Source organism: Festucalex cinctus, chromosome 17 (assembly GCF_051991245.1).
Source record: "Festucalex cinctus isolate MCC-2025b chromosome 17, RoL_Fcin_1.0, whole genome shotgun sequence".
NCBI lineage: Eukaryota > Metazoa > Chordata > Actinopteri > Syngnathiformes > Syngnathidae > Festucalex > Festucalex cinctus.
Window position 1 is genome coordinate 11,062,612 of NC_135427.1, and position 14,066 is coordinate 11,076,677.

General features: G+C 34.2%; 2 protein-coding genes across 6 annotated transcripts in view; one reads left to right on the forward strand and one right to left on the reverse strand.

The window, feature by feature from the left end:
* The first annotated feature begins 189 nt into the window (after positions 1–189).
* Positions 190–4,825, forward strand: LOC144004522 (7-methylguanosine phosphate-specific 5'-nucleotidase-like). Of its 5 annotated transcripts, none has more exons than XR_013279407.1 (11): positions 190–382; positions 481–540; positions 849–950; positions 1,094–1,163; positions 1,293–1,339; positions 1,564–1,649; positions 1,717–1,818; positions 1,905–2,095; positions 2,369–2,569; positions 2,634–2,725; positions 4,175–4,292. XR_013279407.1 is itself a non-coding variant. In XM_077501722.1 (11 exons), the coding sequence occupies exons 1-11, from the start codon at positions 323–325 to the stop codon at positions 4,191–4,193; spliced, it is 1,002 nt and encodes a 333-aa protein (XP_077357848.1). In that variant the 5' UTR covers positions 190–322; the 3' UTR covers positions 4,194–4,825. The 5 variants fall into 5 exon arrangements, 2 of the variants coding, with proteins under 2 accessions (XP_077357848.1, XP_077357847.1); XM_077501722.1 differs by having other exon boundaries at positions 1,905–2,067; positions 4,175–4,825; XR_013279406.1 differs by having other exon boundaries at positions 1,905–2,067; positions 2,369–2,725; positions 4,197–4,300.
* The window catches only part of LOC144004520 (peptidyl-prolyl cis-trans isomerase FKBP10-like), a 90,926-nt gene continuing 80,738 nt past the window's right edge, over positions 3,879–14,066 (reverse strand). Inside the window, exon 10 of the mRNA XM_077501719.1 lies at positions 3,879–4,426. Coding sequence (XP_077357845.1) covers positions 4,235–4,426 — 192 coding nt within the window. The 3' untranslated portion in view covers positions 3,879–4,234. The remainder of the gene's footprint in view (positions 4,427–14,066) is intronic.

Sequence of the window (14,066 nt, forward strand, 5' to 3'; positions counted from 1 at the left end):
ATTCATTAATTCATTCATGTTGTTCAATTAATACAGAACTTTGCCAAATGTTTTTTTTTTCTATGTGACATTATGGATAAATTATTTTCATTCATTTGAATCTTAATTTATTGCAAATACGAAACACCAACCAATCACATGCGTCATTTAAGACCACGTGATGCAGGAACAAACGTAATCCGGAACCATTGACTGACTGCGCACCAGTCGGCATACAAAGAGTGTTGCACGATAATCGTAAATCAAATCATGGTATAAAATAGAAACATTTTAAGCGACACGTCTAAATACACACAATTAGCTTTTAAAACATGTCAACGTGATGTTTGGATTGAAAAGTTGCAAACGCACCGTCGACAGCTCGGTGCTGCTTTTAAAACTGGTAAGAAACATCTGTTCTACTTTGTGTGCTAATCTATAGTCAAATATTTAATTCGACGCTATGACAGTTGCTTAATTCAATACTGAAATACTTTGCAGGTGTATAAAATTCCTTGGCTGTGCACACCATTGCGAACTCTCGTTGATATATGGCCACAGGTGAGGATTTACATAGAATGTCAGTTTAAATACTTTTTTGTTGTATTTTGTTCTTCTCACATTTGCCATTACGTCATTATGCCGTATGTGAAATAAGGATCAATGGCTTGAATGTTAAAAAAACAAAAATGCCAAAAAAATGAAGTTATTTGGTCATTGTGAATTTGTTCTATCGTGCACCATTCACTCATCACAAATCTAGGGTTCGTTTTAATAACATGAATTTAAAAGATGTGAGCGACTTTGACGTTCTGCTTTGCATCTTTTGCGATTAAATAGTCTAACAAAAACTGTTCTCTTTGGTTCAGGTGATGTCAGAGCTGAGTCGGACCTCGGTGCTGATGAAGCAGCGCGACCGAGTGGAGGAAACGCTGAAGGTCATGAAACAAGCTGGCACCGCCAGTCTGCATGTAAGTCAAGCGGGATTACAATATCAGTTCAGAACGTTAACTGGAGGTTATTACACACTGAGAGGCTTCATACAACCTGGACTAATGGGTTTACGTTGAGTAAACAAAATAAGTACATAAATAAACTTGTCATGTGTCTTCAGGTTATTTCTGACTTTGACATGACACTGACCAGATTCGCCCACAATGGCAAAAGAGTTCCAACATCTCACAGTAAGACATACTAGCATACCTATTGTCTTGTTATACTGTGTTGTATTGCCTAAAATACCCTGCAACATATTTTATTTCATGACTATTATATGTGTTGTATATGTATTGTTTCGCTTTTTAAATCTACAGACATTCTGGCCAACAGGCTTTTGGTGGATGAAGAGTGTGGCAAAAAGGTACGACAGTAGTTGCAAGTTTAGATGAGTTGTTTTTTTTTTTTTTTTTTTTTTTTTTTTTTTTTTTTTTGTGCCTTTAAAATAAAAAAAATATGCATGTATTTTTGATTCTATTATGTAACCACACTTTATTTATTTAACTTTTAATGTTATCTTATAAAAATGATCATAATTCATTACCTGTAAAAATAAGTGCATACAAGTGTAGTACCATTTTCTTCCAGATGAGGGAGCTGTTGAACACTTACTATCCCATCGAGATCGATGCTAGCCGGACTGTTGAAGAGAAGCTGCCCTTTATGGTGGAGTGGTAAGATATAAATGACAATCAAGCATTAATAATAATAACAGTTATGACTTTGTTTATATTTGTGGAGGTGGACAAAGGTTCACAATCTACTGGTGGAGCAGAAGATCAGGAAGGAACTTCTAGCCGCGGCTGTCAGGGAATCCACCAAGTCCGTCACATCCATGCTAAGGTAGAAGGCGAGAAAACCAGTGGCACCATTTATTTTTTTTAAATTTTTTTTCATTGCTCATGATCATGATGATGTCATGTCTCCAGGGATGGCTACAAGGCGTTCTTCGACCAACTGGCCCGTGGCGACGTCCCTCTTCTCATCTTCTCGGGCGGCGTCGGGGACGTGCTGGAGGAAGTGATCCGACAGCACGGCGTCTTCCATCCCAACGTTCACGTCATCGCCAACTACATGGACTTTGACCACGCTGTGAGTTGTCACGTACCGTGCAGCGCAGGTGGGTCGAGTCGCCATTAATTATGCTCAAGTAAGAAATAATAAGCTACCGTTCAACAATATGCTCTCGTTAGTTGACACCCACGTCACTCACCAGACCAGACCCCTCGTTTTAAGGCCACATACGCTCAAAATCACTGACATCATCACACGGAATGTGAGGAGGGCGACCTCAAGTGGAGAAAAATAATACAAACTAGCACAATCCATGTGTCTAAAAACAACGTATAAAGGTGCCGCAAAGAGCGCAGTTTGAACCGACGACCTCCCCCAGGGCGTCCTCCGGGCCTTCAAGGGCGATCTGATCCACACGTTCAACAAGCGCGAGAGCGCCCTGTCGCACGTCGCCCGCTTCCCCGAACTCCAGGCCCGACGCAGCGTGCTCCTGCTGGGGGACTCTCTGGGCGACCTCAACATGGCGGCCGGCGTGCCCGAGCCTCGTCGCCTCCTCACCGTCGGCTTCCTCAACGACCAGGTCCGAACGATAATAATAATAATTGATAGATGTATTACTGTATATATGTGTATGTTTCTATCAGGTGGACGCAAGGAGGGAGTCGTACGTCAACGCCTTTGACATCGTGGTGCTGGCGCAGGACGACTCGATGGACGTGCCCAATGCCGTCCTCAGGTTTGTGATGTCATCAGGACGCGACAGTTGAGACTGCCTCAAACCATGTTTACACAATTGATCTTTTATGGAATTGCTGCGTTACCATGGTGACAGGATTTTTTTTTTTTGAGCAAATACTATATAGAGTGCATCTGGAAAGTATTCACATTGCTTCACTTTCTTCACAGTTTGCGGTGATTATTTATATATATACATATATATATATATATATATATTTATATGTATATGTATATACTGTCTCAGAAAATTATAATATTGTGATAAAGTTCTTTATTTTCTGTAATGCAATTAAAAAAAACAAAAATGTCATACATTCTGGATTAATTACAAACCAACTGAAATATTGCAAGCCTTTTATTATTTTAATATTGCTGGTTATGGCTTACAGCTTAAGAAAACTCAACTATCCTATCTCAAAATATTAGAATATTTCCTCAGACCAAGTAAAAAAAAAAAAAATATATATATATATATATATAACATCAAACCAAAATCAATCATTTGAAAATGTCCATTAATACACTCAGTACTTAGTTGGGAATCCTTTTGCATGGATTACTGCATCAATGCGGCGTGGCATGGAGGCAATTACAGAAAATAATGAGCTTGATCACAATATTCTAATTTTCTGACAGTCCTGTGCATATATATTTTTAAATTCCTACAGCAATGATACTGTACACGCATCAACTGCTGCTCATTGTTTTTGATTTGTTGTGTTTGTGTTGTTGACCCCTCCTGACTTGGAAGTCAACTTTGAAGTTTCTCACTCAATTGTCTGTTATTGTTTTGATTTGAACGTCCCTGGACGCAACATTAGGCACACCTGCACTGTTATTTGATTATATAATTGAATCAAATCCATTTGCTTTATTCTATACCAAACGTATCAAATCAGACTTGAAATTGAATGTGGAACAATGCGAAGTTATTGCAATGTCACGGTGTGTTCAGGTACTGGCGGGAGTGTGGGGGGAAAAAACACTATCGGAGGCAAAAAGTGTTTTTTAGCCCTGGTTACACAAATTCCAAATTGAATCAAAAACAGGATGCAATTTCATGAAACGTATAAATGTTAACTCTCCAATGTCAAATTAGACAGTGTAGGTGTACCTAATAAAGCGGTAGATGCTACAACACACTCCACCTGTGTATTTTAACTTATTTTATTTATTGAAAACTGAGCATCTTGTAACATGCTCATAATAACAAAACATATAAAAGTTTTTGTACATGAAAACAAAAGTGTTCTATTTTTTCTGAGTGCAACCTTGGTGATGTTAATGTTTTTATGTTGACAACCAATAGGACATTTCAAAATGTGGTTGATAAGGGACATTTTCAATTACGTGACGTGTCAGGGTGCTTGTTTAGTCTTCCAAAAAAACAACAACAACAACAAAGAAGACAAACCTAAAAACATCAGTCTATTGTGTGTCCTTAAAGTGTTGACGTTTGTCCCTGAGAGGAGAAACAGGAAAAGGTGGAGGCGCCGGCGGCGACCAATCACAGCTCGTCGTGCTGCTGCGCCCGCTCTTTGTCCTCGTCCACCTTCAGCTTGAGCTCGTCGGCCGTGATGCGGCCGTCCTTGTCGCGGTCCTGGTTGGCGAACATGTCGGAGATCACCTGCTCGGCGGCCACCCCGGGCCTCAGGCGACCTTTGCCCTCCGACACCTGCAGCTTGATGAAATCGGCGAACTGCGGAAAGGCACAAAAGAAGACTGCGTCGGTCACACTTCCACAACCTTCTGGAAAGAATCTCTGATTTACGACTACTCATGTTTTGTTCATCCATCTATGCCAGCGATGTATAGTGACAGGCAGAACTATAAAAGGCTGTTCAACTAGTTGGCAGAAGGTACAACTAACCTGTTTCCATTCATACTATTTAGTTTTGAGTTTACCAAACTTGATTGTTCTGCCAGATTTCACATGGGAATAAGTACATGTGAGGAAATTAAAATACATTTGAAAGGTATCGAATCAAGCATAATTGCACAGGTGATATACCGATACATGGTCGTTTTTTGGGCGAAAAAAAAAAAAAAAACGCCTTACAAGACATGGTTGTTTTTTGGGGGAATAAAAATAAAATAAAGACCGCCTTACTATACATGGTCATTTTTTTTAAATTAAATAAAAAACATCTTACTATACATGGTCGTTTTTTTATTTTTTTTATTTTTAATAAAATAAAAAAAATGCCTTACTATACATGGTCGTTTTTTAAATAAAATAAAAAACGCCTTACTATACATGGTCGTTTTGTTTTTTTTTACTAAAATAAAAAATGCCTTACTATACATGGTCGTTTTTTCTGTCGGAAAAAAAAGCCTTACTATACATGGTCGTTTTTTGTCGGAAAAAAAAGCCTTACTGTACATGGTCGTTTTTTTGTCGGAAAAAAAAAAGCCTCACTATACATGGTCGTTTTTTTAATAAAATAAAAAACGCCTTAGTCGTTTATTATTACTTTTTTTTTTAATAAAATACGCCTTACTATACATTGTGGTTTTTTTAAAATAAAAAACGCCTTAGTATACATGGTCGTTTTTAACAAAAAAAACGCCTTACTATATACATGGTCGTTTTTTTAATAAAATAAAAAACGGCTTACTATACATGGTCGTTTTTTTTGTCGGGAAAAAAACGCCTTACTATACATGGTCGTTTTTTTAATAAAATAAAAAACGCCTTACTATACATGGTCGTTTTTTCTGTCGGAAAAAAAAGCCTTACTATACATGGTCGTTTTTTTGTCGAAAAAAAAAGCCTTACTGTACATGGTCGTTTTTTTGTTGGAAAAAAAAAGCCTCACTATACATGGTCGTTTTTTTGTCGGAAAAAAAAAGCCTTACTATACATGGTCGTTTTTTTGTCGAAAAAAAAAGCCTTACTATACATGGTCGTTTTTTGTCGGAAAAAAAAAAAGCCTTACTATACATGGTCGTTTTTTTTGTCGGGAAAAAAACGCCTTACTATACATGGTCGTTTTTTTAATAAAATAAAAAACGCCTTACTATACATGGTCGTTTTTTCTGTCGGAAAAAAAAGCCTTACTATACATGGTCGTTTTTTTGTCGAAAAAAAAAGCCTTACTGTACATGGTCGTTTTTTTGTTGGAAAAAAAAAGCCTCACTATACATGGTCGTTTTTTTGTCGAAAAAAAAAGCCTTACTATACATGGTCGTTTTTTGTCGGAAAAAAAAAAGCCTTACTATACATGGTCGTTTTTTTGTCGAAAAAAAAAGCCTTACTATACATGGCCTTTTTTTTGTAGGAAAAAAAAAAGCCTTACTATACATGGTCGTTTTTTTTGTCGGAAAAAAAAGCCTTACTATACATGGTCGTTTTTTTGTCGCAAAAAAAAAGCCTTACTATACATGGTCGTTTTTTTGTCGAAAAAAAAAGCCTTACTATACATGGTCGTTTTTTTGTCGAAAAAAAAAAGCCTTACTATACATGGTCGTTTTTTTGTCGAAAAAAAAAAGCCTTACTATACATGGTCGTTTTTTTGTCAGAAAAAAAAGCCTTACTATACATGGTAGTTTTTTTGTCGAAAAAAAAAGCCTTACTATACATGGTCGTTTTTTCTGTCGGAAAAAAAAGCCTTACTATACATGGTCGTTTTTTCTGTCGGAAAAAAAAGCCTTACTATACATGGTCGTTTTTTGTCGGAAAAAAAAAAGCCTTACTATATATACATGGTCGTTTTTTTGTCGGAAAAAAAAGCCTTACTATACATGGTCGTTTTTTTGTCGGGAAAAAAAAGCCTTACTATACATGGTCGTTTTTTTGTCGGAAAAAAAAAGCCTTACTATACATGGTCATTTTTTTGTCGAAAAAAAAAGCCTTACTATACGTGGTCGTTTTTTTGTCGGAAAAAAAAGCCTTACTATACATGGTCATTTTTTTGTCGGAAAAAAAAAAGCCTTACTATACATGGTCATTTTTTTGTCGAAAAAAAAGCCTTACTGTACATGGTCGTTTTTTTTGTAGGAAAAAAAAAGCCTTACTATACATGGTCGTTTTTTTGTCGGAAAAAAAAGCCTTACGATACATGGTCATTTTTTTGTCGGAAAAAAAAAAAGCCTTACTATACATGGTCATTTTTTTGTCGAAAAAAAAGCCTTATTATACATGGTCGTTTTTTTGTCTGAAAAAAAAAGCCTTACTATACATGGTCATTTTTTTGTCGAAAAAAAAGCCTTACTATACATGGTCGTTTTTTTGTAGGAAAAAAAAAGCCTTACTATACATGGTCGTTTTTTTGTCAGAAAAAAAAGCCTTACTATACATGGTCGTTTTTTTGTCGAAAAAAAAAGCCTTACTATACATGGTCGTTTTTTTGTCGAAAAAAAAGCCTTACTATATACATGGTTGTTTTTTTGTCGAAAAAAAAAGCCTTACTATACATGGTCGTTTTTTTTGTCAGAAAAAAAAGCCTTACTATACATGGTCGTTTTTTTGTCGCAAAAAAAAAGCCTTACTATACATGGTCGTTTTTTTGTCGAAAAAAAAAGCCTTACTATACATGGTCGTTTTTTGTCGGAAAAAAAAAAGCCTTACTATACATGGTCGTTTTTTTGTCGGAAAGAAAAGCCTTACTATACATGGCCTTTTTTTTGTAGGAAAAAAAAAGCCTTACTATACATGGTCGTTTTTTTGTAGAAAAAAAAAAGCCTTACTATACATGGTCGTTTTTTTGTCGGAAAGAAAAAGCCTTACTATACATGGTCGTTTTTTTGTCGAAAAAAAAAGCCTTACTATACATGGTCGTTTTTTGTCGGAAAAAAAAAAGCCTTACTATACATGGTCGTTTTTTTGTCGGAAAAAAAAGCCTTACTATACATGGCCTTTTTTTTGTAGGAAAAAAAAAAGCCTTACTATACATGGTCGTTTTTTTTGTCGGAAAAAAAAGCCTTACTATACATGGTCGTTTTTTTGTCGCAAAAAAAAAGCCTTACTATACATGGTCGTTTTTTTGTCGAAAAAAAAAAGCCTTACTATACATGGTCGTTTTTTTGTCGAAAAAAAAAAGCCTTACTATACATGGTCGTTTTTTTTGTCGGAAAAAAAAGCCTTACTATACATGGTCGTTTTTTTGTCGCAAAAAAAAAGCCTTACTATACATGGTCGTTTTTTTGTCGAAAAAAAAAGCCTTACGATACATGGTCGTTTTTTTGTCGGAAAAAAAAAGCCTTACTATACATGGTCGTTTTTTTGTCGCAAAAAAAAAGCCTTACTATACATGGTCGTTTTTTTGTCGCAAAAAAAAAGCCTTACTATACATGGTCGTTTTTTTGTCGGAAAAAAAAGCCTTACTATACATGGTCGTTTTTTTGTCTGAAAAAAAGCCTTACTATACATGGTCATTTTTTTGTCAAAAAAAAGCCTTACTATACATGGTCGTTTTTTCTGTCTGAAAAAAAAAAGCCTTACTATACATGGTCGTGTTTTTGTCGAAAAAAAAAGCCTTACTATACATGGTCGTTTTTTTGTCGAAAAAAAAAAGCCTTACTATACATGGTCGTTTTTTTTGTCGGAAAAAAAAAGCCTTACTATACATGGTCGTTTTTTTGTCGCAAAAAAAAAGCCTTACTATACATGGTCGTTTTTTTGTCGCAAAAAAAAAGCCTTACTATACATGGTCGTTTTTTTGTCTGAAAAAAAGCCTTACTATACATGGTCATTTTTTTGTCAAAAAAAAGCCTTACTATACATGGTCGTTTTTTCTGTCTGAAAAAAAAAAGCCTTACTATACATGGTCGTGTTTTTGTCGAAAAAAAAAGCCTTACTATACATGGTCGTTTTTTTGTCGAAAAAAAAAAAGCCTCACTATACATGGTCGTTTTTTTGTCGGAAAAAAAAAGCCTTACTTTACATGGTCGTTTTTTTGTCGAAAAAAAAAGCCTTACTATACATGGTCGTTTTTTTGTCGGAAAAAAAAGCCTTACTATACATGGTCGTTTTTTTGTCGGAAAAAAAAGCCTTACTATACATGGCCATTTTTTTGTCGAAAAAAAAGCCTTACTATACATGGTCGTTTTTTTTTGTAGGAAAAAAAAAGCCTTACTATACATGGTCGTTTTTTTGTCAGAAAAAAAAGCCTTACTATACATGGTCGTTTTTTTGTCGAAAAAAAAAGCCTTACTATACATGGTCGTTTTTTTGTCGAAAAAAAAAGCCTTACTATATACATGGTTGTTTTTTTGTCGAAAAAAAAAGCCTTACTATACATGGTCGTTTTTTTTGTCAGAAAAAAAAGCCTTACTATACATGGTCGTTTTTTTGTCTGAAAAAAAAGCCTTACTATACATGGTCGTTTTTTTGTCGGAAAAAAAAGCCTTACTATACATGGTCGTTTTTTTGTCTGAAAAAAAAGCCTTACTATACATGGTCGTTTTTTTGTCGAAAAAAAGCCTTACTATACATGGTCGTTTTTTTGTAGGAAAAAAAAAGCCTTACTATACATGGTCGTTTTTTTGTCAGAAAAAAAAGCCTTACTATACATGGTCGTTTTTTTGTCAGAAAAAAAAGCCTTACTATACATGGTCGTTTTTTTGTCAGAAAAAAAAGCCTTACTATACATGGTCGTTTTTTTGTCGGAAAAAAAAGCCTTACTATACATGGTCGTTTTTTTGTCGAGAAAAAAAGCCTTACTATACATGGTCGTTTTTTTGTCGAAAAAAAAAGCCTTACTATACATGGTCGTTTTTTTTGTAGGAAAAAAAAAGCCTTACTATACATGGTCGTTTTTTCTGTCTGAAAAAAAAAAGCCTTACTATACATGGTCGTTTTTTTGTCGAAAAAAAAAAAGCCTTACTATACATGGTCGTTTTTTTGTCCAAAAAAAAAAAGCCTTACTATACATGGTCGTTTTTTTGTCGAAAAAAAAAGCCTTACTATACATGGTCGTTTTTTTGTCGAAAAAAAAAGCCTTACTATACATGGTCGTTTTTTTGTAGGAAAAAAAAGCCTTACTATACATGGTCGTTTTTTTGTCGGAACAAAAAGCCTTACTATACATGGTCGTTTTTTTGTCGAAAAAAAAAGCCTTACTATACATGGTCGTTTTTTTGTAGAAAAAAAAAAAGCCTGACTATACATGGTCGTTTTTTTGTCGGAAAGAAAAAGCCTTACTATACATGGTCGTTTTTTTGTCGAAAAAAAAAGCCTTACTATACATGGTCGTTTTTTGTCGGAAAAAAAAAAGCCTTACTATACATGGTCGTTTTTTTGTCGGAAAAAAAAGCCTTACTATACATGGCCTTTTTTTTGTAGGAAAAAAAAAAGCCTTACTATACATGGTCGTTTTTTTTGTCGGAAAAAAAAGCCTTACTATACATGGTCGTTTTTTTGTCGCAAAAAAAAAGCCTTACTATACATGGTCGTTTTTTTGTCGAAAAAAAAAGCCTTACTATACATGGTCGTTTTTTTGTCGAAAAAAAAAAGCCTTACTATACATGGTCGTTTTTTTTGTCGGAAAAAAAAGCCTTACTATACATGGTCGTTTTTTTGTCGCAAAAAAAAAGCCTTACTATACATGGTCGTTTTTTTGTCGAAAAAAAAAGCCTTACGATACATGGTCGTTTTTTTGTCGAAAAAAAAAAGCCTTACTATACATGGTCGTTTTTTTTGTCGGAAAAAAAAAGCCTTACTATACATGGTCGTTTTTTTGTCGCAAAAAAAAAGCCTTACTATACATGGTCGTTTTTTTGTCGCAAAAAAAAAGCCTTACTATACATGGTCGTTTTTTTGTCGGAAAAAAAAGCCTTACTATACATGGTCGTTTTTTTGTCTGAAAAAAAGCCTTACTATACATGGTCATTTTTTTGTCAAAAAAAAGCCTTACTATACATGGTCGTTTTTTCTGTCTGAAAAAAAAAAGCCTTACTATACATGGTCGTGTTTTTGTCGAAAAAAAAAGCCTTACTATACATGGTCGTTTTTTTGTCGAAAAAAAAAAGCCTTACTATACATGGTCGTTTTTTTTGTCGGAAAAAAAAAGCCTTACTATACATGGTCGTTTTTTTGTCGCAAAAAAAAAGCCTTACTATACATGGTCGTTTTTTTGTCGCAAAAAAAAAGCCTTACTATACATGGTCGTTTTTTTGTCTGAAAAAAAGCCTTACTATACATGGTCATTTTTTTGTCAAAAAAAAGCCTTACTATACATGGTCGTTTTTTCTGTCTGAAAAAAAAAAGCCTTACTATACATGGTCGTGTTTTTGTCGAAAAAAAAAGCCTTACTATACATGGTCGTTTTTTTGTCGAAAAAAAAAAAGCCTCACTATACATGGTCGTTTTTTTGTCGGAAAAAAAAAGCCTTACTTTACATGGTCGTTTTTTTGTCGAAAAAAAAAGCCTTACTATACATGGTCGTTTTTTTGTCGGAAAAAAAAGCCTTACTATACATGGTCGTTTTTTTGTCGGAAAAAAAAAGCCTTACTATACATGGTCGTTTTTTTGTCGAAAAAAAAGCCTTACTATACATGGTCGTTTTTTTTTGTAGGAAAAAAAAAGCCTTACTATACATGGTCGTTTTTTTGTCAGAAAAAAAAGCCTTACTATACATGGTCGTTTTTTTGTCGAAAAAAAAAGCCTTACTATACATGGTCGTTTTTTTGTCGAAAAAAAAAGCCTTACTATATACATGGTTGTTTTTTTGTCGAAAAAAAAAGCCTTACTATACATGGTCGTTTTTTTTGTCAGAAAAAAAAGCCTTACTATACATGGTCGTTTTTTTGTAGGAAAAAAAAAGCCTTACTATACATGGTCGTTTTTTTGTCAGAAAAAAAAGCCTTACTATACATGGTCGTTTTTTTGTCAGAAAAAAAAGCCTTACTATACATGGTCGTTTTTTTGTCAGAAAAAAAAGCCTTACTATACATGGTCGTTTTTTTGTCGGAAAAAAAAGCCTTACTATACATGGTCGTTTTTTTGTCGAGAAAAAAAGCCTTACTATACATGGTCGTTTTTTTGTCGAAAAAAAAAGCCTTACTATACATGGTCGTTTTTTTTGTAGGAAAAAAAAAGCCTTACTATACATGGTCGTTTTTTCTGTCTGAAAAAAAAAAGCCTTACTATACATGGTCGTTTTTTTGTCGAAAAAAAAAAAGCCTTACTATACATGGTCGTTTTTTTGTCAAAAAAAAAAAGCCTTACTATACATGGTCGTTTTTTTGTCGAAAAAAAAAGCCTTACTATACATGGTCGTTTTTTTGTCGAAAAAAAAAGCCTTACTATACATGGTCGTTTTTTTGTAGGAAAAAAAAGCCTTACTATACATGGTCGTTTTTTTGTCGGAACAAAAAGCCTTACTATACATGGTCGTTTTTTTGTCGAAAAAAAAGCCTTACTATACATGGTCGTTTTTTTGTCGGAAAAAAAAGCCTTACTATACATGGTCGTTTTTTTGTCGGAAAAAAAAGCCTTACTATACATGGTCGTTTTTTTGTCGAAAAAAAAAGCCTTACTATACATGGTCGTTTTTTTGTCGGAAAAAAAAGCCTTACTATACATGGTCGTTTTTTTGTCGGAAAAAAAAGCCTTACCATACATGGTCGTTTTTTTGTCGGAAAAAAAAGCCTTACTATACATGCTCGTTTTTTTGTCGGAAAAAAAAGCCTTACTATACATGGTCGTTTTTTTGTCGGAAAAAAAGCCTTACTATACATGGTCGTTTTTTTGTCGAAAAAAAAGCCTTACTATACATGGTCGTTTTTTTGTCGAAAAAAAAAGCCTTACTATACATGGTCGTTTTTTTGTCGGAAAAAAAAGCCTTACTATACATGGTCGTTTTTTTGTCGGAAAAAAAAGCCTTACTATACATGGTCGTTTTTTTGTCGGAAAAAAAAGCCTTACTATACATGGTCATTTTTTTGTCGAAAAAAAAGCCTTACTATACATGGTCGTTTTTTTGTAGGAAAAAAAAAGCCTTACTATACATGGTCGTTTTTTTGTCAGAAAAAAAAGCCTTACTATACATGGTCGTTTTTTTGTCAGAAAAAAAAGCCTTACTATACATGGTCGTTTTTTTGTAGGAAAAAAAAAGCCTTACTATACATGGTCGTTTTTTTGTCAGAAAAAAAAGCCTTACAATTCATGGTCGTTTTTTTGTCGAGAAAAAAAGCCTTACTATACATGGTCGTTTTTATGTCGGGAAAAAAAAGCCTTACTATACATGGTCGTTTTTTTGTCGAAAAAAAAAGCCTTACTATACATGGTCGTTTTTTTGTCGAAAAAAAAAAGCCTTACTATACATGGTCATTTTTTTGTCGAAAAAAAAGCCTTACTATACATGGTCGTTTTTTGTAGGAAAAAAAAAGCCTTACTATACATGGTCGTTTTTTTGTCAGAAAAAAAAGCCTTACTATACATGGTCGTTTTTTTGTCAGAAAAAAAAGCCTTACTATACATGGTCGTTTTTTGTCAGAAAAAAAGCCTTACTATACATGGTCGTTTTTTTGTCGGAAAAAAAAGCCTTACTATTCATGGTCGTTTTTTTGTCGAGAAAAAAAGCCTTACTATACATGGTCGTTTTTATGTCGGGAAAAAAAAGCCTTACTATACATGGTCGTTTTTTTGTAGGAAAAAAAAGCCTTACTATACATGGTCGTTTTTTTGTCGGAAAAAAAAGCCTTACTATACATGGTCGTTTTTTTGTCGAAAAAAAAAGCCTTACTGTACATGGTCGTTTTTTTGTCGGAAAAAAAAGCCTTACTATACATGGTCGTTTTTTTGTCGGGAAAAAAAAGCCTTACTATACATGGTCGTTTTTTGTCGGAAAAAAAAAGCCTTACTATACATGGTCGTTTTTTTGTCGGAAAAAAAAGCCTTACTATACATGGTCGTTTTTTTGTCGAAAAAAAAAGCCTTACTATACATGGTCGTTTTTTTGTCGGAAAAAAAAGCCTTACTATACATGGTCGTTTTTTTGTCGGAAAAAAAAAGCCTTACTATACATGGTCGTTTTTTTGTCGAAAAAAAAAGCCTTACTATACATGGTCGTTTTTTTGTCGGAAAAAAAAGCCTGACTATACATGGTCGTTTTTTTGTCGAAAAAAAAAGCCTTACTGTACATGGTCGTTTTTTTGTCGGAAAAAAAAGCCTTACTGTACATGGTCGTTTTTTTGTCGGAAAAAAAAGCCTTACTATACATGGTCGTTTTTTTGTCGGAAAAAAAAGCCTTACTATACATGGTCGTTTTTTTGTCGGAAAAAAAAGCCTTACTATACATGGTCGTTTTTTTGTCGGAAAAAAAAGCCTTACTATACATGGTCGTTTTTTTGTCGGAAAAAAAGCCTTACTATACATGGTCGTTTTTTTGTCGAAA

Coding starts and splice junctions, on each gene's coding strand:
- LOC144004522 (XM_077501721.1), top strand. CDS start 323: ATGTTTGGATTGAAAAGTTGCAAACGCACCGTCGACAGCTCGGTGCTG. Junction 1,164..1,292: donor AAGAGTTCCAACATCTCACA/GTAAGACATACT, acceptor TTAAATCTACAG/ACATTCTGGCCAACAGGCTT. Junction 1,650..1,716: donor CTGCCCTTTATGGTGGAGTG/GTAAGATATAAA, acceptor ATATTTGTGGAG/GTGGACAAAGGTTCACAATC.